This window comes from Salvelinus fontinalis, chromosome 36 (assembly GCF_029448725.1).
Source record: "Salvelinus fontinalis isolate EN_2023a chromosome 36, ASM2944872v1, whole genome shotgun sequence".
NCBI classification, from domain to species: Eukaryota; Metazoa; Chordata; class Actinopteri; order Salmoniformes; family Salmonidae; genus Salvelinus; species Salvelinus fontinalis.
The window spans coordinates 24,912,260-24,933,861 of NC_074700.1; the positions used below are offsets into that span (position 1 = coordinate 24,912,260).

The following is a 21,602-nucleotide window of genomic DNA, read 5'->3' on the forward strand; positions in this document are numbered from 1 at the left end:
CAAAATACAAGGAGGAACGGCAATACAGTGAGGGAATAGTAGTCACACACACACTACAGTAACACTCACTACAGTGACACACACACAACAGTACAGTAACACACACACACACACACACACACACACACACACACACACAACAGTACAGTAACACACACTACAATAACACACACACAGTACAATAACACACACACACACATACACACTCTCTACAGTAACACACACGCACTCAGTACAGTAACACACACACACACACAGCACAGTAACACACACTCTACAGACACACACACACTCTACAGACACACACACACTCTACAGTAACACACACAATCTACAGTAACACACACACTCTACAGTAACACACACACTCTACAGTAACACACACACTCTACAGTAACACACACACACACTACAGTAACACACACACACACTACAGTAACACACACACTACAGTAACACACACACACTCTACAGTAACACACACACACTCTACAGTAACACACACACACTCTACAGTAACACACACACACACACACCCTACAGTAACATACACACACTACAGTACAGTAACACACACATTATGTTAACGACAATACTATCTTCTACTGGCTGACAAGAAATGCTCTCTATTATGCGTGGGAACACTTCAGAACAGATTTCAAAAATCTAAATCCCTTGGAGCTGATTTGCTACTGTTTTTTCAGTCTTTTATGTCCAACAATAAAAACAGCTTTGGAGTAAATAAAGTTTCCCTTTGAGGCACATAGTAAACCAAGAATTTGATTACTCAACCAATTTCATATTAGTCACCTCCTCCTCCTCCTATCTGAATGTGGGAGAACATTCACTCCCCAGCAAAGCCTACAACTATCACACAGTCATTCAACATCCTACAGGAGGATGGCCCACGAGTGATTTTATTTGCCGTTTTCTTATTATTATTTTTGTTTTTTATATTGTTGGACATAAGACTGGAAAAACACATAAGACTGTAAAAATCTGTTGTCAAGTAATCACGCACAATAGAGAAACACGGGCCCGTTTCCGCCCCACCAACTATCCGTTCAAGAAAATAAACTCGACCCGCGGCTGAATCTAGTTGCTGATCTCAATACTAGAGAATATGAGAACACATTCAGGCTTACCACAGTACACACACACACACACACACACACACACACACACACACACACACACACACACACACACACCAGTAAACAGCTAGCTAGCCTGTTAGTCACTAGGCTAATATACTCCTACATGAGAAAATACCCTGGCTTTGACTCAGACAGGAGGCGTTTACCTATGAGTAACAAAGGACACACTAACATACAAGTCTATATACAGTGGGGAGAACAAGTATTTGATACACTGCCGATTTTGCAGGTTTTCCTACTTACAAAGCATGTAGAGGTCTGTAATTTATCATAGGTACACTTCAACTGTGAGAGAAGGAATCTAAAATAAAAATCCCAAAATCCAGAAAATCACATTGTATGATTTTTAAGTAATTAATTTGCTTTTTATTGCATGACATAAGTATTTGATCTCCTACCAACCAGTAAGAATTCCGTCTCTCACAGACCTGTTAGTTTTTCTTTAAGAAGCCCTCCTGTTCTCCACTCATTACCTGTATTAACTGCACCTGTTTGAACTCGTTACCTGTATAAAAGACACCTGTCCATACACTCAATCAAACAGACTCCAACCTCTTCACAATGGCCAAGACCAGAGAGCTGTGTAAGGACATCAGGGATAAAATTGTAGACCTGCACAAGGCTGGGATGGGCTACAGGACAATAGGCAAGCAGCTTGGTGAGAAGGCAATAACTGTTGGCGCAATTATTAGAAAATGGAAGAAGTTCAAGATGATGGTCAATCACCCTCGTTCTGGGGCTCCATGCAAGATCTCACCTCGTGGGGCATCAATGATCATGAGGAAGGTGAGGGATCAGCCCAGACCTACACGGCAGGACCTCAATGACCTGAAGAGAGCTGGGACCACAGTCTCAAAGTAAACCATTAGTAACACACTACGCCGTCATGGTTTAAAATCCTGCAGCGCACGCAAGGTCCCCCTGCTCAAGCCAGCGCATGTCCAGGCCCATCTGAAGTTTGCCAATGACCATCTGGATGATCGAGAGGAGGAATGGGAGAAGGTCATGTGGTCTGAGACAAAAATATAGCTTTTTGGTCTAAACTCCACTCGCCGTGTTTGGAGGAAGAAGAAGGATGAGTACAACCCCAAGAATACCATCCAAACTGTGAAGCATGGAGGTGGAAACACCATTCTTTGGGGATGCTTTTCTGCAAAGGGGACAGGACGACTGCACCGTATCGAGGGGAGGATGGATGGGGCCATGTATCGCGAGATCTTGGCCAACAACCTCCTTCCCTCAGTAAGAGCATTGAAGATGGGTCATGGCTGGGTCTTCAAGCATAACAACAACCCGAAACAGACAGCCAAGGCAACTAAGGAGTGGCTCCGTAAGAAGCATCTCAAGGTCCTGGATTGGCCTAGCCAGTCTCCAGACCTGAACCCAATAGAAAATCTTTGGAGGGAGCTGAAAGTCCATATTGCCCAGCGACAGCCCCGAAACCTGAAGGATCTGGAGAAGGTCTGTATGGAGGAGTGGGCCAAAATCCCTGCTGCAGTGTGTGCAAACCTGGTCAAGAACTACAGGAAACGTATGATTTCTGTAATTGCAAACAAAGGTTTCTGTACCAAATACTAAGTTCTGCTTTTCTGATGTATCAAATACTTAAGTCATGCAATAAAATGCAAATGAATTACTTAAAAAACTTACAATGTGATTATCTGGATTTTTGTTTTAGATTCCATCTCTCACAGTTGAAGTGTACCTATGATAAAAATGACAGACCTCTACATGCTTTGTAAGTAGGAAAACCTGCAAAATCGGCAGTGTATCAAATACTTGTTCTCCCCACTGTATAGGCCTAATGAAACTACACAGGAAGAGGCATTGCCATGGAAACGGCTGTTAACACTACTTGAAGCAGTTGCTGTAACAGTAGTATTAGTATGTCAGTCTTACATCGTCTTATGCCATGGCATTGTTGAATACTCCTTTCTGATTGGCGTTCTAGGGCAAGCATTATTTCCCTACAACGCATGGTATGTTTTGTTTGAGCTTCTTTTGAAAGCAAAAGTCGGATTGCAAACAGTATTGTTAAATTCGATTTTCATAATAGCAAGCTAGGACTGATGGTTTGGTTACCTAAACTAGCAAGTCTGTTAGGTTACCACTGTAGCCATCTAGTATCAAATTTCAAATCAATCAATCAAATGTATTTATAAAGCCCTTCTTACATCAGCTGACGTCACAAAGTGCTGTACAGAAACCCAGCCTAAAACCCCAAACAGCAAGCAATGCAGGTGTAGAAGCACGGTGGCTAGGAAAAACTCCCTAGAAAGGCCAGAACCTAGGAAGAAACCTAGAGAGGAACCAGGCTATGAGGGGTGGCCAGTCCTCTTCTGGCTGTGCCGGGGTGGAGATTATAACAGAACATGGCCAAGATGTTCACATGTTCATAGATGACCAGCAGGGTCAAATAATAATAATCACAGTAGTTGTCGAGGGTGCAACAAGAAAACTTGCTAGCTACTTCAGTGGATGTTGAACACATTTCTACTGTCAAATTAACACATTTCAAATTATAACTAGGAAATCTATGCATTCTCTGGAAAACAATGCAACTGTGGAAGGTCAGTTCCACTCCGCTAGAGCGTTGTGTAACACACCTTCCACATCATTCATTATTTTTCCATGGAACGCATAGTCCCTTGTTGATTACCTGTTGTATATTCATAGCAACTTATTATACAGCAATAAACCAATTAATGACAGCGGTATAATCTACATCCTACTAAAACATTCAAATTGATTTGACATAACATCTTGAGATTATATTAACATCTGTGTGTGTATGTATTTACATCAGAGAGAGAGTTCAGGTTCAACAACACACACACACACACACACACACACGAAAGGCGATCCAGTTGCCTGTGCACCTTCCAGCTTTATGGCCAGTACACATTCTGTGTCTCAAATGGCACCCTATTCCCTATACAGTGCACTACTTTTGACAAGGGCTCAGGGTGCAATTTGGGATGAAGCATACACATGCCTACTGCTAGACCCAGCTCATAAATAACTGTCAGTCTGAAAATAAAGCAGTAAATATAGATGTGAAATAGGAAAGGGTAGCTAGCCAACGCTCTCAGCAGCAGCAGCTAGCCAGCCAACGCTCTCAGCAGCAGCAGCTAGCCAGCCAACGCTCTCAGCAGCAGCAGCTAGCCAGCCAAACGCTCTCAGCAGCAGCAGCTAGCCAGCCAACGCTCTCAGCAGCAGCAGCTAGCCAGCCAACGCTCTCAGCAGCAGCAGCTAGCCAGCCAACGCTCTCAGCAGCAGCTAGCCAGCCAACGCTCTCAGCAGCAGCTAGCCAGCCAACGCTCTCAGCAGCAGCTAGCCAGCCAACGCTCTCAGCAGCAGCTAGCCAGCCAACGCTCTCAGCAGCAGCTAGCCAGCCAACGCTCTCAGCAGCAGCTAGCCAGCCAACGCTCTCAGCAGCAGCTAGCCAGCCAACGCTCTCAGCAGCAGCTAGCCAGCCAACGCTCTCAGCAGCAGCTAGCCAGCCAACGCTCTCAGCAGCAGCTAGCCAGCCAACGCTCTCAGCAGCAGCTAGCCAGCCAACGCTCTCAGCAGCAGCTAGCCAGCCAACGCTCTCAGCAGCAGCTAGCCAGCCAACGCTCTCAGCAGCAGCTAGCCAGCCAACGCTCTCAGCAGCAGCTAGCCAGCCAACGCTCTCAGCAGCAGCTAGCCAGCCAACGCTCTCAGCAGCAGCTAGCCAGCCAACGCTCTCAGCAGCAGCTAGCCAGCCAACGCTCTCAGCAGCAGCTAGCCAGCCAACGCTCTCAGCAGCAGCTAGCCAGCCAACGCTCTCAGCAGCAGCTAGCCAACGCTCTCAGCAGCAGCTAGCCAACGCTCTCAGCAGCAGCTAGCCAACGCTCTCAGCAGCAGCTAGCCAACGCTCTCAGCAGCAGCTAGCCAACGCTCTCAGCAGCAGCTAGCCAACGCTCTCAGCAGCAGCTAGCCAACGCTCTCAGCAGCAGCTAGCCAACGCTCTCAGCAGCAGCTAGCCAACGCTCTCAGCAGCAGCTAGCCAACGCTCTCAGCAGCAGCTAGCCAACGCTCTCAGCAGCAGCAGCAGCTAGCCAACGCTCTCAGCAGCAGCAGCAGCTAGCCAACGCTCTCAGCAGCAGCAGCAGCTAGCCAACGCTCTCAGCAGCAGCAGCTAGCCAACGCTCTCAGCAGCAGCAGCTAGCCAACGCTCTCAGCAGCAGCAGCTAGCCAACGCTCTCAGCAGGAGCAGCTAGCCAACGCTCTCAGCAGGAGCAGCTAGCCAACGCTCTCAGCAGGAGCAGCTAGCCAACGCTCTCAGCAGGAGCAGCTAGCCAACGCTCTCAGCAGGAGCAGCTAGCCAACGCTCTCAGCAGCAGCAGCTAGCCAACGCTCTCAGCAGCAGCAGCTAGCCAACGCTCTCAGCAGCAGCAGCTAGCCAACGCTCTCAGCAGCAGCTAGCCAACGCTCTCAGCAGCAGCTAGCCAACGCTCTCAGCAGCAGCTAGCCAACGCTCTCAGCAGCAGCTAGCCAACGCTCTCAGCAGCAGCTAGCCAACGCTCTCAGCAGCAGCTAGCCAACGCTCTCAGCAGCAGCAGCAGCTAGCCAACGCTCTCAGCAGCAGCAGCAGCTAGCCAACGCTTTCAGCAGCAGCAGCAGCTAGCCAACGCTCTCAGCAGCAGCAGCAGCTAGCCAACGCTCTCAGCAGCAGCAGCAGCTAGCCAACGCTCTCAGCAGCAGCAGCAGCTAGCCAACGCTCTCAGCAGCAGCAGCAGCTAGCCAACGCTCTCAGCAGCAGCAGCTAGCCAACGCTCTCAGCAGCAGCAGCTAGCCAACGCTCTCAGCAGCAGCAGCTAGCCAACGCTCTCAGCAGCAGCAGCTAGCCAACGCTCTCAGCAGGAGCAGCTAGCCAACGCTCTCAGCAGGAGCAGCTAGCCAACGCTCTCAGCAGGAGCAGCTAGCCAACGCTCTCAGCAGGAGCAGCTAGCCAACGCTCTCAGCAGCAGCAGCTAGCCAACGCTCTCAGCAGCAGCAGCTAGCCAACGCTCTCAGCAGCAGCAGCAGCTAGCCAACGCTCTCAGCAGCAGCAGCTAGCCAACGCTCTCAGCAGCAGCAGCTAGCCAACGCTCTCAGCAGCAGCAGCTAGCCAACGCTCTCAGCAGCAGCAGCTAGCCAACGCTCTCAGCAGGAGCAGCTAGCCAACGCTCTCAGCAGGAGCAGCTAGCCAACGCTCTCAGCAGGAGCAGCTAGCCAACGCTCTCAGCAGGAGCAGCTAGCCAACGCTCTCAGCAGGAGCAGCTAGCCAACGCTCTCAGCAGGAGCAGCTAGCCAACGCTCTCAGCAGGAGCAGCTAGCCAACGCTCTCAGCAGGAGCAGCTAGCCAACGCTCTCAGCAGGAGCAGCTAGCCAACGCTCTCAGCAGGAGCAGCTAGCCAACGCTCTCAGCAGGAGCAGCTAGCCAACGCTCTCAGCAGGAGCAGCTAGCCAACGCTCTCAGCAGGAGCAGCTAGCCAACGCTCTCAGCAGGAGCAGCTAGCCAACGCTCTCAGCAGGAGCAGCTAGCCAACGCTCTCAGCAGGAGCAGCTAGCCAACGCTCTCAGCAGGAGCAGCTAGCCAACGCTCTCAGCAGGAGCAGCTAGCCAACGCTCTCAGCAGCAGCAGCTAGCCAACGCTCTCAGCAGCAGCAGCTAGCCAACGCTCTCAGCAGCAGCAGCTAGCCAACGCTCTCAGCAGCAGCAGCTAGCCAACGCTCTCAGCAGCAGCAGCTAGCCAACGCTCTCAGCAGCAGCAGCTAGCCAACGCTCTCAGCAGGAGCAGCTAGCCAACGCTCTCAGCAGGAGCAGCTAGCCAACGCTCTCAGCAGCAGCAGCTAGCCAACGCTCTCAGCAGCAGCAGCTAGCCAACGCTCTCAGCAGCAGCAGCTAGCCAACGCTCTCAGCAGCAGCAGCTAGCCAACGCTCTCAGCAGCAGCAGCTAGCCAACGCTCTCAGCAGGAGCAGCTAGCCAACGCTCTCAGCAGGAGCAGCTAGCCAACGCTCTCAGCAGGAGCAGCTAGCCAACGCTCTCAGCAGGAGCAGCTAGCCAACGCTCTCAGCAGGAGCAGCTAGCCAACGCTCTCAGCAGGAGCAGCTAGCCAACGCTCTCAGCAGGAGCAGCTAGCCAACGCTCTCAGCAGGAGCAGCTAGCCAACGCTCTCAGCAGGAGCAGCTAGCCAACGCTCTCAGCAGGAGCAGCTAGCCAACGCTCTCAGCAGCAGTTAGCCAACGCTCTCAGCAGCAGTTAGCCAACGCTCTCAGCAGCAGCTAGCCAACGCTCTCAGCAGCAGCAGCTAGCCAACGCTCTCAGCAGCAGCAGTTAGCCAACGCTCTCAGCAGCAGCAGTTAGCCAACGCTCTCAGCAGCAGCAGTTAGCCAACGCTCTCAGCAGCAGCAGTTAGCCAACGCTCTCAGCAGCAGCAGTTAGCCAACGCTCTCAGCAGCAGTTAGCCAACGCTCTCAGCAGCAGTTAGCCAACGCTCTCAGCAGCAGTTAGCCAACGCTCTCAGCAGCAGTTAGCCAACGCTCTCAACAGCAGCAGTTAGCCAACGCTCTCAACAGCAGCAGTTAGCCAACGCTCTCAACAGCAGCAGTTAGCCAACGCTCTCAACAGCAGCAGTTAGCCAACGCTCTCAACAGCAGCAGTTAGCCAACGCTCTCAACAGCAGCAGTTAGCCAACGCTCTCAACAGCAGCAGTTAGCCAACGCTCTCAACAGCAGCAGTTAGCCAACGCTCTCAACAGCAGCAGCTAGCCAACGCTCTCAACAGCAGCAGCTAGCCAACGCTCTCAGCAGCAGCAGCTAGCCAACGCTCTCAGCAGCAGCAGCTAGCCAACGCTCTCAGCAGCAGCAGCTAGCCAACGCTCTCAGCAGTCTCTACTACAGGACCTTAACTCAGCTCCAAGCAGCTCCAAGACCAATACAACTAGTAGGCTCACACTGTCTCACTATGAAGGAGGCCTTGGATGTGGGATAGGAAAGGGCCCAGCTAGCTAGCTAACACTCACTACTCTATGTAAAAAGGTTTTGCTACAGCATGCCCTAATGAACAGGACCCAGTAGCCTACTTCCCTGTTTCAGAAGGAGCGCTGAAATGGGCCTGGCTGGCTGCTGAAGGCAGGTCACAGGAAGTGTATTCCTGTGATAATGGTGCATTTTCTGTGGCTCTGTTCTATTGCTGTGGTGCCCTGACACACTGGGCCAATTAGAGCACATCAAAGACCCTCTGCATGACTCCACACACACATACACTAGTATGACAGTGGAAACACTTCAAACAGTGACAAGCTTTATTGGAGAAGAGTGTTGGTTTTTCTATGGAAAACTACACACACGCACGCACAACCCCACACGACACCCACAAACGGAGTGTTGGTTTTCCAATGGAACAAAACTAAGGAACGACCTCGCCCAGGAGGGCAGCAAGGAGTCAATGCAATGAACACAAACACACTCACTCTCTCAGGTGGAAACACACACACGGGCAACTGCAGGTCAAGGTTTCTCCATAGTACCTGGTACCGTTTGACTCACTTTGGCACAATGGCCAGGACCTGGGTCAATGAAGTGTGTGGAGTACAGTAGGTGAGAATCCCTCTCTTATCATTACCTTTTGCACTGCAGGGCATGCCGACAACTGGAGGGCCAGCACGCTCACACACAGACTAGTGTTCTCTATCTTGGGATTTACTGTATTACCAGCTTAGTATAAACCCATTGGGTGTCTATCAGAATGTTAACAAAATTAGCACATGTAATAGCGAATTTCCATGGAGGCTGCTAGCTAAATATGCTAACGAGCGCAAACGAAAAAAAATAAACAAATTGCATAGACAGGCTGTCCAGCACATATAGTTATACATATATAGGTAGGAGCAACCGAATGTCCTTTTTGGTGAGTTTGGACATTTACAAGCGAATGTGAACGAGAGAAATTTTGTAAATGAACAGTACTGGCTCTATAGTAGCAGACACGCTGTGTCTGTGTGGAGTCTGGAGTCGCTATGGCAACGGTCCTGCCTGCTCTGCTCAGAGAAGATGGGGGAGGAGCAAACAAACCGGCAACAGAGGAGAAAAAAAAGATAGAAAATGAAAAGAGCGCAGTGGCAGCTGTACACACGATAACTCATCCAAAGGGCTGGGACTTCTTGAACACGTCAAAAAACCAACACAATATGATGCCCCGTCCACCTTATTAAGTCAGCCACTTACTTAGATAACTAGCAAATTAAAACGTAGGGGTCACGTTAATGCAGAATTATTCGTTTTTCCAGGCAGGAAAAAAAATGAAACAACACAAGAAATATCTTGCTGCATTTTGTAAACGCAGATCTAAAATGCTTCTTATTGTAATTTCTCCTCGGGGTCAGACTAACTTTGTGCTTCTGTTGCACTTCTACACGAAGGGGCATTCTATCAGCAGACAGGTCTCTGACAGATGTGTAGCTACTGTTCTCTGGTAGAATGCTAGATCAACTTGAAGAAAAACATTAGGAAATGTAGCGGGCTACATTCTATGATGAACTTTAATATGATGGCCATGCATCGTTGTTGCAAAACATACCTTGCTTTTCACTGTAAACTCATTTAGGCTACTTGTGTGGCTGCCAGCCAAATAGCGTTGCACTTCTGCTGTCATCCGATGAAAATGAATCTGTTTTCTGCTGAATGTGTTGCACTAATGTATTTTATGTGAAGGAAAACTACAGTTACACGTCCCTGATCACTCTATTGAAGCAAAACAACACTTAACTTTCAATATAAAACCAGACCCCTGTCAATACACAGCTGCACTCACCTGCTCCGGCTTTCTCTCTTTGTGCTCTTTACAAACAAACACCTGACTGGCTCAACTGTTCTGGGGAACTACGGTAAACTTCATGATGTAAAATAATGTGACAGGTGAAATGAAGAACGCGATCTGATTTATCTTCTAACACGTTGCACAAGTTGACTGCTGGTATTTACTTTAAAAAGTAGCTACTAATATTATAATCTATAGAAAAACTTAAAATAAATTGTTTCAACAGTGTTGGCGGTATTGAAAAACCATCCTGTGGCTATTTCCAAATACCCCATTATACGGTATACCGCCCAAGCCTCACAGACACATGTATGCAGACAGACAGACACACATATGCCCCCCCCCCCCCCCCCACAATCCCTCTGTCACTCACCCTTGGACGTGGCAGTCATCCCGTCTGACTTGATGAAGTCTATACTGCCATAGGCTCCGCTGTCCTCCGCTACTGGCACAGTCAGGTTACTGGCTTGGGGGGCGTTGAGGGTCACCCCGGTACCATGCCCGGTGCCTCCCTGCTGCTGCTGGGGTACGGGTAGAGGGTTAGAGTCCCGGTCCTCTCTCATCTCCAGGGCGATGTAGTTGAGTCCGTTCTGATACCCCACAGACATGTTCCTGCACATCCGACCCCCAGGAGGACACACAGATGAGGCTGAGGCCATGCCCAGATCAGAAGGCCCTGGACGGGCAGGGAGACCGGCCGAGTCCCCCCCTATCCCCTCAACACACATCCACACACTGTCAAAGGAGCCAGAGCCGGTCCACTTGGAGCTCTCTGCCAGATGAGCTACGTTGAGGGCCGAGGGGTTGGCTGAGCCCGCGGAGGGGTTGGTGCTGGAGCTCGTGGCTCCGCCGGAGGTGGAGGATGAGGAAAACGTTTCGGAGCTATGTCGGCGTCGCCCCTGGGGGTCCGCGCGAACCACCTTGATGGGCTCAGGCTGGGGGCTGGAGGAGAGAGGGGAGGCAGAGGTGGGGGTTAAGGTGGGGGGGTAGCAGCTCTCCATCAAACACAGGTGCTGCAGCATGGCCGTGGGACTACTCCGTAACCCCCGCGACTCCTCACCCCTGCTGAGGTTAAAGGTCATATCTGTGTAGTCATCTGTCCCCGTCCGCCATCGAGCTCCAGAAGAACCAGGGGCCCCACTCACGGAGGCTCCAGCGGCAAGAGGTCGGATGTAGCTGGGTGGGTTCCAGGGAGCCACCAGTGAGGGTCTGGGAGACTTGTTCTTAGCCAGGCGTCCTCCATCATCACCCCCACCTCCCACCTCTACACTCATATAGTCCTGGTTCTGAGGATGGGGGTGGGGAGGGGAGCGACGCTGCTCAGCAGAGCCCACCGAGGGTGAGCCATCCTGGGCAGAGAGGGGGCAGGACGTTGGGGGTCCGTACCGGCCCCCAAACTCGATGTTGATGTACTCTCCAGGGCTGGAGACTACCTCGGCGGCGTCTGGCTCGCTGACCCTCAGTGACCCGTGGAAGCTGCGGCGCCCTAGGGGGAGGCGGTTGGGCCGGACCGGGGTCGTCCGACGGTCACCGTTAGCCGCTTGGTGGTGCACCCCGTAGGGAGGGGGCGGGTAGGCGTGAGGGAGGATGTGAGGGGTGTCTGACCCCCCACTACCAATACCCCTCGTCGTCACGCCCCTCTCGGCGACGTTGCCGGTAGCAACCTGGGAGTAGACTGGTTTCGCCGGGGAGCTCATGGGTACATACTCATCATGCGCTCTCGGTTCCCTCTCTCTCTGTTCCCTCTCTCTCTGTTCCCTCTCTCTCTGTTCCCTCTCTCTCTGTTCCCTCTCTCTCTGTTCCCTCTCTCTCTGTTCCCTCTCTCTCTGTTCCCTCTCTCTCTGTTCCCTCTCTCTCGCAGCAGGGGCCTTGTAGGAGCGAGGCAGGGAGAAGTAGGGGCTGTAGCTGTATGATTTGGGGTCTCTCCCTTCAGGGTTGCTCAGTGCGTAGTATCCCCCCTCGTTGGAGAACTTCCGCCCCCCTGCCGCGTCCCCTCCACCTCCTCCGCTACTGCTGTACGACATGTCCATGTACTCTCCATTCTCGGGCCGCTCCACTAAACTACCAGAAATATTGACACTACCTTTACCCACACCCATGTTACTGCTACTGCTGTGGGGGCTGGGGGAGGCCTGGACTGGGGAAGAGGAGCTCCGCCCCCCTGGTAGCATCATCATGTAGCCACGGGGGTCTGTGGGCTGTTGGGCTGAGCGGGGGGCCTGTGGAGAGTGGGAGGGCTGGGGACGGTGGTGGTGAAGAGAGGGGGAGCTGGGTTGCATAGGCATGTAGTCCGGTGCATCACAGGGTGAGGCTGCCACCCCACACAACATGGGCATGTATCCGCTGTCCTCTTTGGCCAAAGAAGGAGGGGGTCGGCCCTGGCTGTGCTCGGAGCAGGAGCTGTAGTCAGAGCGGAGGGAAGAAGAAGAGGAGGAAGGCTGGGTGATGCTGTCGGTGCGGCCGAGAGACAGGGCCTCTCCCACGGACACCGACTCGTCCAGCGAGAAGGTGGTCTGGGTCATCTTCTGGTACACCGTCACGCCACTGCTGCCGCCGGCAACACCCCCCTGACCCCCGGGCCGCGTGAACGAGTGGGTCCGTCTCCTCAGGGACCTGTCGTCCTCCGTCGACGTGCTCTCGTCCCGGTTGGGGGTCTCCACGCTGCCAGAGCTACTCCCTCCACCGCTGGCGGCTCCGAACACCTCACGGTGCCAGCCCATGGCCATGTAGTCGCTCATGCAGTTCTCTTCTCTGATTGGTGGGGTGTTGCCAAGGGAATCAGGAGTGTTGCTCCGGACCCTGAAGTAGCGGAAATCCCCAGGGCTGGAGCCGTACTCGTCTGAGGAGTTGAAGCCTCCGTCGGAGGGGGAACCGCAGATGGACGCTGAGGAGGGCCGGGTAAGGGTATCGGAGACCGAGCCGTGCCCGCTGCTGCTGGACACGCTGACGGGGGAGGTGGTGGAGGGAAAGTGGGAGACGGGGAGCGATGCGGAGCGGGCGTGGTAGGTGGACCCTGGTAGTGCCCTGGCGTAGCGCCCTACTACCCCGGTGCTCCCAGTATTCCCTGCCCCTACCCCGCCCTCCTGGCGCCCCAGGTGTATCCGGGCAGTGTTCAGGTGGATCAGGCTGCCGGTAACGGACCGGAATGGCCGGTTCATCGTCCCCTCACCCTCGCTCGATGTTCGGAAGCGATAGCCGCTGGCGCCAGAGCTCTTACTCGACGGCGGCGTCCCAACCACCGACTCGGTCCTGGAGCGGCGCTGGAGACCTGTCTGGCTCGGAGGCAGGTTACCTAGGTGACGGCGGGTGGTGATGAAAGCGATGGGGTTGGAGCCAGAAGATTGGCTCTTGCTCCTGGGGCGGATCTCAGCAAAGGCCTTCAGAGCCTTCATGGTCTCCAGGATGGTCTCGTGCATGTTCTGGGCCACTACAGAGTCATCTACCTGCATCCATATCTCCCCAGGGCCTATAGAGGACGACCGACCCACCTCCATGAAGAAGAAGCTTTCTGAGTGTCCACAGCGTCTGATGTTCATCAGCTGAAGGTTGACACATGGCGTCTCAGAGTTTAGTTTGACCAGGTGGATCGTTTTAGTAGAGAGGCATAAACGATACACACCTGTGAGGTTCTTGGTCTGACCCAATCCTTTGGGTTTCACGTTCACCTGCCACACCTCTTTAAAAACCGTACCTGGTGTGACGGTACCGTAGCCGTCATCCAACTCGTCCGAGTCTAGATGCCCCTTTTTCCCCTCACTCATCAGTTCACTCAGGGCTACGTACCAGTCATCTTGTTCCTGCTCGTTCTCAGCTACAATAGCAAAGTATTCATCCTTAGTGTAGAGGGCTATGAGGTGTTTGTTTTTGGAATCTGCTCTTTTGTTGACAGTGAAGCACTGATACAGATAGATCACCCTTTTCGGGGGAGAAGGGGCGACCGTACCGTTTGCAGCTGCCGCAGCAGCAGACCGCAGGCTATTACGGAATTTTTTCTCGCTGTCATAGTACTCCAAACGACTGAGGCCTAGGTGGCTGGCCGCCCTCAGCACGAAAAACCTTTTGTGGCCGTGTTTCTGTTTCCGCAGATAGCCACACTTCTGAATATCGTCCACTACACCTTCTGAGGTAGCCACGCTAACATTAGCATTCGCGGATAGTTGTATCGCGGCCGACGCCGCGTTTACCGACGCAGCGAGTGCGTGGTGGCTAGCAGCGGGGTCCTGCTGTACCAGGTTCAAAGACGATGACGAGGCTTTCCTTACCGGGGACTCCGTGATGTTTTCAACAGAGAGATGATGCTCCGTCGCCGCCTGGTAGTGGTGCGACAGCGGGTGTTGTTGTCCTTTGGGCAGCGAGCTCTGGGGGTAGTGATGGTGGCTGGAAGGCGGCAAGTGCTGATGGAAACGAGCTCCGCTGGCCCCGACGCCACCGATATTCAATAACGGGGAAGGGGGTTCCCCTACCGAGGTGTCTCCATCATTGGCTGCCGCTGGCTTCGTCCCGATGCCCCTCTGTTGCGTCTCCACTAACAACATAGCGGCTTTGCTTTCTTGGTAATTCGTGAAATTTGCCATTTAGAGTACACAACCAAAGGTCACTTTACCTAAACCGTGCTGTGGACCTAGACCCCATTCTTGTTTTGGAGACGGGCTCCGACTGGCGCTGCTGTGTTGTGCTGTGGCTACACGGCGCGATGGTTAGCTACAATATAAGCGTAAATGTATGTTGGTTCTGTCTGAAAACGGCCGGTCCAGGCCTCTTCGTCACAAACAGGTATCCAATGTACGCTTTTAGGAAAGGAAGCCCACCGTGTGAAACATTTCCACGTTCAACCCCGTTTCTATAATCGTTAGCTCCCAAGCTAGCAATCAGTCCCCTTCTCCCTCTGTACACAACTCTACCGAGCGGAGCACAAACATCACGTGACTTTCGCGTACCCATAAGCAGGAGGAATAATGAGCGAGTCAGGGCTTCTCATTGGACGTTTAGCGAGATTGACAGGAACTGACAGGTAAAAGAGCCAATAATTGAGGGTGATTCGTGTTCTACGTCAATACGGTCGACTAATGATATCGCACGGAGTTTCATTGAGGTAAAAAGAGGAGGGTACATTTTTGTGATGATCGACATAAGACTGGCCAATGATTATTGGTAGAGTGATAGGCGTTCGTTGATGCTACCACTCTCGTTGGACAATATGGTTGATTGACGTTGAGGTTATCCAATCACAGTGTGACCACATGGACCAATGGCTGTGCTGTTTTAGTTTGCAAGTTTCATATTGCAAGTTTCTCCTATGCTACTTATTTGTAGGCATTGAAGGCCAAATGTGCCCTAAAACATTTCCTTATCTCCTACCACGTTGGTATACTTTGCAGATCCCAAAGACCTGGATAGGTGTAAGCAACATGGCAGGGACTACCCTAAACCCGTTGCAATGCTATGAATACCACCTATCCGGTTATTTAAGGGCCAATATTTGGAATGCTTCTAAGAGTTAGTTAACCTTTATTTAACTAGGCAAGTCAGATAATAACAAATTCTCATTTACATTGACAGCCGTTGGCCATCTTATTCATCCCTCTACACTTGTGTGTGTATAAGGGAGTCGTTGCGAATTTGTTAGATTACTTGTTAGATATTACTGCACTGTCGGAACTAGAAGCACAAGCATTTCGCTACACTCGCATTAACATCTGCTAACCATGTGTATGTGATCAATAACATTTGATTTGATTTGATTTGAAAAGGCAAAAGGCCTCCTGCGGGGATGGGGCTGGGATTAAAAAATGTACACATCACAACGAGTAAAGGTGCTGATCTAGGAACAGGTCATCCATCTCCATAATCGTATTAAAAAAGATCAGCTCTCCTGCTCTGAGACGCTTTATGCGCGACCCCTGATATGCAAAAGCCAGGGGTCACAGTGGATGTTTTGAAATCTATTCATATTGTTTGTTTTTTTCTGCAATCCTTTTATGATTTGTTATTTGCTTGCTGTAGTGGTGTGACTCCTCATGACTCAGCATGCATGTCTAGGTATTTACCCAGGCGCTTGAGAAATCATTTACCTGTGCCCTGTCTGGTCAAGCCCCAGAGAGACAGGGCTGGGTGTAAAGCATCAGAACAAGTTATTCATTTGATCCAAACACCTCACTTGTTAAAGAAGCAATCAGCAGTTTAAACAATAACAAAGCTCACTCCCCAACACTGTTTCCTTACAAAGCAGGGAGACGGGGCTGGAGAAAAGTAACCACTCTCAAATTCAAAGACAGGGCTATGGATGCAAGGACTGACCATCCGTGGTATGAACATTATAGTTTTAATCATGTTTTTAGGCTATACAGTGTTTGTTTACAGTTACTTTATTTACAAACATTGTCATAAAACATTATATTTTGGGTTCTGATGGGATAAACATGTTGAACTAAGCTTACGATCCATTTATAAGTTATATTCTTCAAGAATAAATGGGTACATATCGTAAATGTATAAGTCCAAAAATGGATGTAGCAACTGCTGATTGCCCCTTTAAGTAAATACACAACAGTAGTGTCTTTGGTCATAATGTGAATAGGGGCTCTATTCAATCAGATCTGCTTTCGCCGACATCCACAAAGCAGTTGCTTTGACGGTGTCTGAGGTGGAACTGTGTTAGAGCTGTCAAATACACAACTGGCTTTCTGCATTATCAACTAAAGCAGACATTGCCATTGGCTGCACAGAGTCACATTGACATAAATCCCATGCAGCCTTGTTTACAAATTCCAACACTGTAATGTGAGATGTAATCTACACCTCCATTAGGAACATTGTAATGTGAGATGTAATCTACACCTCAGTTAAGAACACTGTAATGTGAGATGTAATCTACACCTCCATAAGGAACACTGGAATGTGAGATGTAATCTACACCTCCATTAGGAACACTGAAATGTGAGATGTAATCTACACCTCAGTTAAGAACACTGTAATGTGAGATGTAATCTACACCTCCATTAAGAACACTGTAATGTGAGATGTAATCTACACCTCAGTTAAGAACACTGTAATGTGAGATGTAATCTACACCTCCATTAAGAACACTGTAATGTGAGATGTAATCTACACCTCCATTAGGAACACTGGAATGTGAGATGTAATCTACACCTCCATTAAGAACACTGTAATGTGAGATGTAATTTACACCTCCATTAGGAACACTGTAATGTGAGATGTAATCTACACCTCCATTAGGAACACTGGAATGTGAGATGTAATCTACACCTCCATTAAGAATAGTGGAATGTGAGATGTAATCTACACCTCCATTAAGAACACTGGAATGTGAGATGTAATCTACACCTCCATTAAGAACACTGTAATGTGAGATGTAATCTACACCTCCATTAAGAACATTGGAATGTGAGATGTAATCTACACCTCCACTAGGAACACTGGAATGTGAGATGTAATCTACACCTCCATTAAGAACACTGGAATGTGAGATGTAATCTACACCTCCATTAAGAACACTGGAATGTGAGATGTAATATACACCTTCATTAGGAACACTGTAATGCGAGATGTAATCTACACCTTCATTAGGAACACTGGAATGTGAGATGTAATCTACACCTCCATTAAGAACACTGGAATGTGAGATGTAATATACACCTCCATTAAGAACACTGGAATGTGAGATGTAATCTACACCTCCATTAGGAACACTGGAATGTGAGATGTAATCTACACCTCCATAAGGAACACTGGAATGTGAGATGTAATCTACACCTCCATAAGGAACACTGGAATGTGAGATGTAATCTACACCTCCATAAGGAACACTGTAATGTGAGATGTAATCTACACCTCAGTTAAGAACACTGTAATGTGAGATGTAATCTACACCTCAATTAAAAACACTGGAATGTGAGATGTAATCTACACCTCCATTAGGAACACTGGAATGTGAGATGTAATCTACACCTCCATTAGGAACACTGGAATGTTAGATGTAATCTACACCTCCATTAGGAACACTGGAATGTGAGATGTAATCTACACCTCAGTTAAGAACACTGTAATGTGAGATGTAATCTACACCTTCATTAGGACCACTGGAATGTGAGATGTAATCTACACCTCCATTAGGAACACTGGAATGTTAGATGTAATCTACACCTTCATTAGGAACACTGGAATGTGAGATGTAATCTACACCTCCATTAGGACCACTGGAATGTGAGATGTAATCTACACCTCAGTTAAGAACACTGTAATGTGAGATGTAATCTACACCTTCATTAGGACCACTGGAATGTGAGATGTAATCTACACCTCCATTAGGAACACTGGAATGTTAGATGTAATCTACACCTTCATTAGGAACACTGGAATGTGAGATGTAATCTACACCTCCATTAGGACCACTGGAATGTGAGATGTAATCTACACCTCCATTAGGAACACTGGAATGTGAGATGTAATCTACACCTCCATTAGGAACACTGGAATGTTAGATGTAATTTACACCTTCATTAGGAACACTGGAATGTGAGATGTAATCTACACCTCCATTAGGAACACTGGAATGTGAGATGTAATTTACACCTTCATTAGGAACACTGGAATGTGAGATGTAATCTACACCTCCATTAGGAACACTGGAATGTGAGATGTAATTTACACCTCCATTAGGAACACTGTAATGTGAGATGTAATCTACACCTCCATTAGGAACACTGGAATGTGAGATGTAATCTACACCTCCATAAGGAACACTGTAATGTGAGATGTAATCTACACCTCAGTTAAGAACACTGTAATGTGAGATGTAATCTACACCTCAATTAAAAACACTGGAATGTGAGATGTAATCTACACCTCCATTAGGAACACTGGAATGTGAGATGTAATCTACACCTCAGTTAAGAACACTGTAATGTGAGATGTAATCTACACCTTCATTAGGACCACTGGAATGTGAGATGTAATCTACACCTCCATTAGGAACACTGGAATGTTAGATGTAATCTACACCTTCATTAGGAACACTGGAATGTGAGATGTAATCTACACCTCCATTAGGAACACTGGAATGTGAGATGTAATCTACACCTCCATTAGGAACACTGTAATGTGAGATGTAATCTACACCTCCATTAGGAACACTGTAATGTGAGATGTAATATACACCTCCATTAGGAACACTGGAATGTGAGATGTAATCTACACCTCCATTAGGAACACTGGAATGTGAGATGTAATCTACACCTCCATTAGGAACACTGTAATGTGAGATGTAATCTACACCTCCATTAGGAACACTGTAATGTGAGATGTAATCTACACCTCCATTAGGAACACTGTAATGTGAGATGTAATCTACACCTCCATTAGGAACACTGGAATGTGAGATGTAATCTACACCTCCATTAGGAACACTGGAATGTGAGATGGAATCTACACCTCCATTAGGAACACTGGAATGTGAGATGTAATCTACACCTCAGTTAGGAACACTGTAATGTGAGATGTGATCTACACCTTCATTAGGACCACTGGAATGTGAGATGTAATTTACACCTCCATTAGGAACACTGTAATGTTAGATGTAATCTACACCTCCATTAGGATGATAGAAAACATCATTATTTCGTTGAATGATTTTTAAATTTTAGAGTAATTATTTCTATGTGGTCTACACAAGGGTTCCCTAACTGGCAGCATGTGGACCGAATTTGGCCCACAGGTGTTTTTATTTGGCCCCCCAAGTTTTTTTTAGCAAAAAAAAGAAACAAATATATATATATATATTATGGCTTCTTGCAGTCAATTTGAAGTCTACAAATGATTTGTAATTATGTTCCAGCACGTCACTGAATCTAGTCGATGATCCCTGGTCTACACTTTCTCGTTCTGAACTTCTAACGCGAGTGGGGTCGGGTGCTGCTTTGTGACAATGATCGCAAGAGCAGTTACTCAGCGATTTGATTTGATGGCTCCGATGCGGTTCCACTACCTCGGGCACCAACAAAACATTTGCTATGCGGGTGTCTGCTATCTCTGGTTAACAGTTGATTTCATTGAATCTAGGTCTAGATTATGGGAACATTGCAACAATTGTTTCAAAATATGAGTAATTTTGCAAAAGTCATTTTAAGATAAGAGTTTTAATAAGAGACGATTCTGTGCAATTAATTCAGCGAGACATTTTCTGATAACATATAAGGCATGATACCAACTAACTTTTTATTTTTTTTATTGCTTCCCTTCAGTATTGCAGGGGCGCAGTTTACTGGTTACCTTACTGCATTACTGTAGGTCTGGTTCCCGTTGTGCTTTAGATGTGATGGCATTTTACAAAAATGGGACCCCGCAGAAAATACGTTTTTAAATACGGTAATTTGACAAATTAAGAAATACTTTGAGCAATAAAAATGCAATTGGGTGTACTTTATGTTTGTATTCTTATCTTTTAGTATTTCTTATTGTTGTTGCATTTTCGAAAAGGAACCTTTCAAGGAAGCATTTCGTTGGAAGTGTATACCATGTGCACACCCCTTTACATACGACTAATACAACTTCAAACTATTGTGTATTGTTGGGTTATTCAAAATGCATGAACATATAACTGAGATAGAACAGTGGTGGATGACGTTTCCTCAAGCGGGAGATATAGTAAACTGCGCAGAAAAGTAGTAGTAGTTTACCTAATTTCCATATTTACACATATCATTATATACTTCCCTGCCCAATCCTCACCCGCCCTCCCTTTCGCCTCCCTCCCCTTTCCCTCCATCCTCCCCTTTCACCCCCCCCCCCCCCCCTCCTCGCACACCACTAAACCCCAGATGACATAACAGTTTCCTAGATGAAAGCGCTCTAGTCTCCTCTCTTTTATGCACATGACATTTCAATATAGTTCATTGATCATGTCAAACCGGTGTGTTTAGTGCTGGGCAGGGACTAAAACCTGCAAACCTCATATTTTTGCTCTGCTCACTTAGAAGCACAATAAATGGTACTGTACTGTTGACACCCGTGGAGGCTGGGTGGAAGAAGCTATAGGAGGAATGTCTCATTGTAATGGTTGGAATGGAATTCATTTAGCTCAGTTGGTAGAGCATGCCGCAAGTGCCAGGTTTGTGGGTTTGATTCCCATGGTAGACCAGAATGAAAAAAAGTGTCAAAATGTATGCACTCACTACTGTAAATCGCTCTTAGTCTGCTAAATGACTAAAATGTAAAATGTAAGCATATGGAAACTATCTTCCATTCCATCCATTACAATGAGCCCGTCTTTCTATAGCTCCTCCCACCAGCCTCCACTGGTAGATGGATACATATTCACAGGCAGCAGTGTATTATCATATAATGTAGTGCCTGGCTGTAACAAAAACCTGCAAAACTCAGTAGGATCTGGAACCCTGATTTACAGTAAATGGTACTGTACTGTGGATTGATATATATTTCCAGGCACCATATCTCTATGAGCAGGTTTATAGTGGGATTACAATCCGGCCCCTCCTGTACATGATAGGAGCAGACAGACTGGTCGGGACAGGAATAGAGCAGTAGATAATCCCAATCCCAGTTGCATTCTGGGTCCCCATCTGATGCATCTGCTCTGTCTG

The 21,602-nt window shown here is 48.6% G+C and overlaps 1 protein-coding gene across 1 annotated transcript in view; it reads right to left on the minus strand.

Moving 5' to 3' along the window:
- LOC129835508 (insulin receptor substrate 2-B-like) overlaps positions 1–14,897 on the minus strand; it is a 27,411-nt gene extending 12,514 nt beyond the window's left edge. The window contains exon 1 of the mRNA XM_055901164.1: positions 10,358–14,897. Coding sequence (XP_055757139.1) covers positions 10,358–14,558 — 4,201 coding nt within the window. The 5' untranslated portion in view covers positions 14,559–14,897. The remainder of the gene's footprint in view (positions 1–10,357) is intronic.
- Between the last annotated feature and the right edge of the window lie 6,705 nt (positions 14,898–21,602).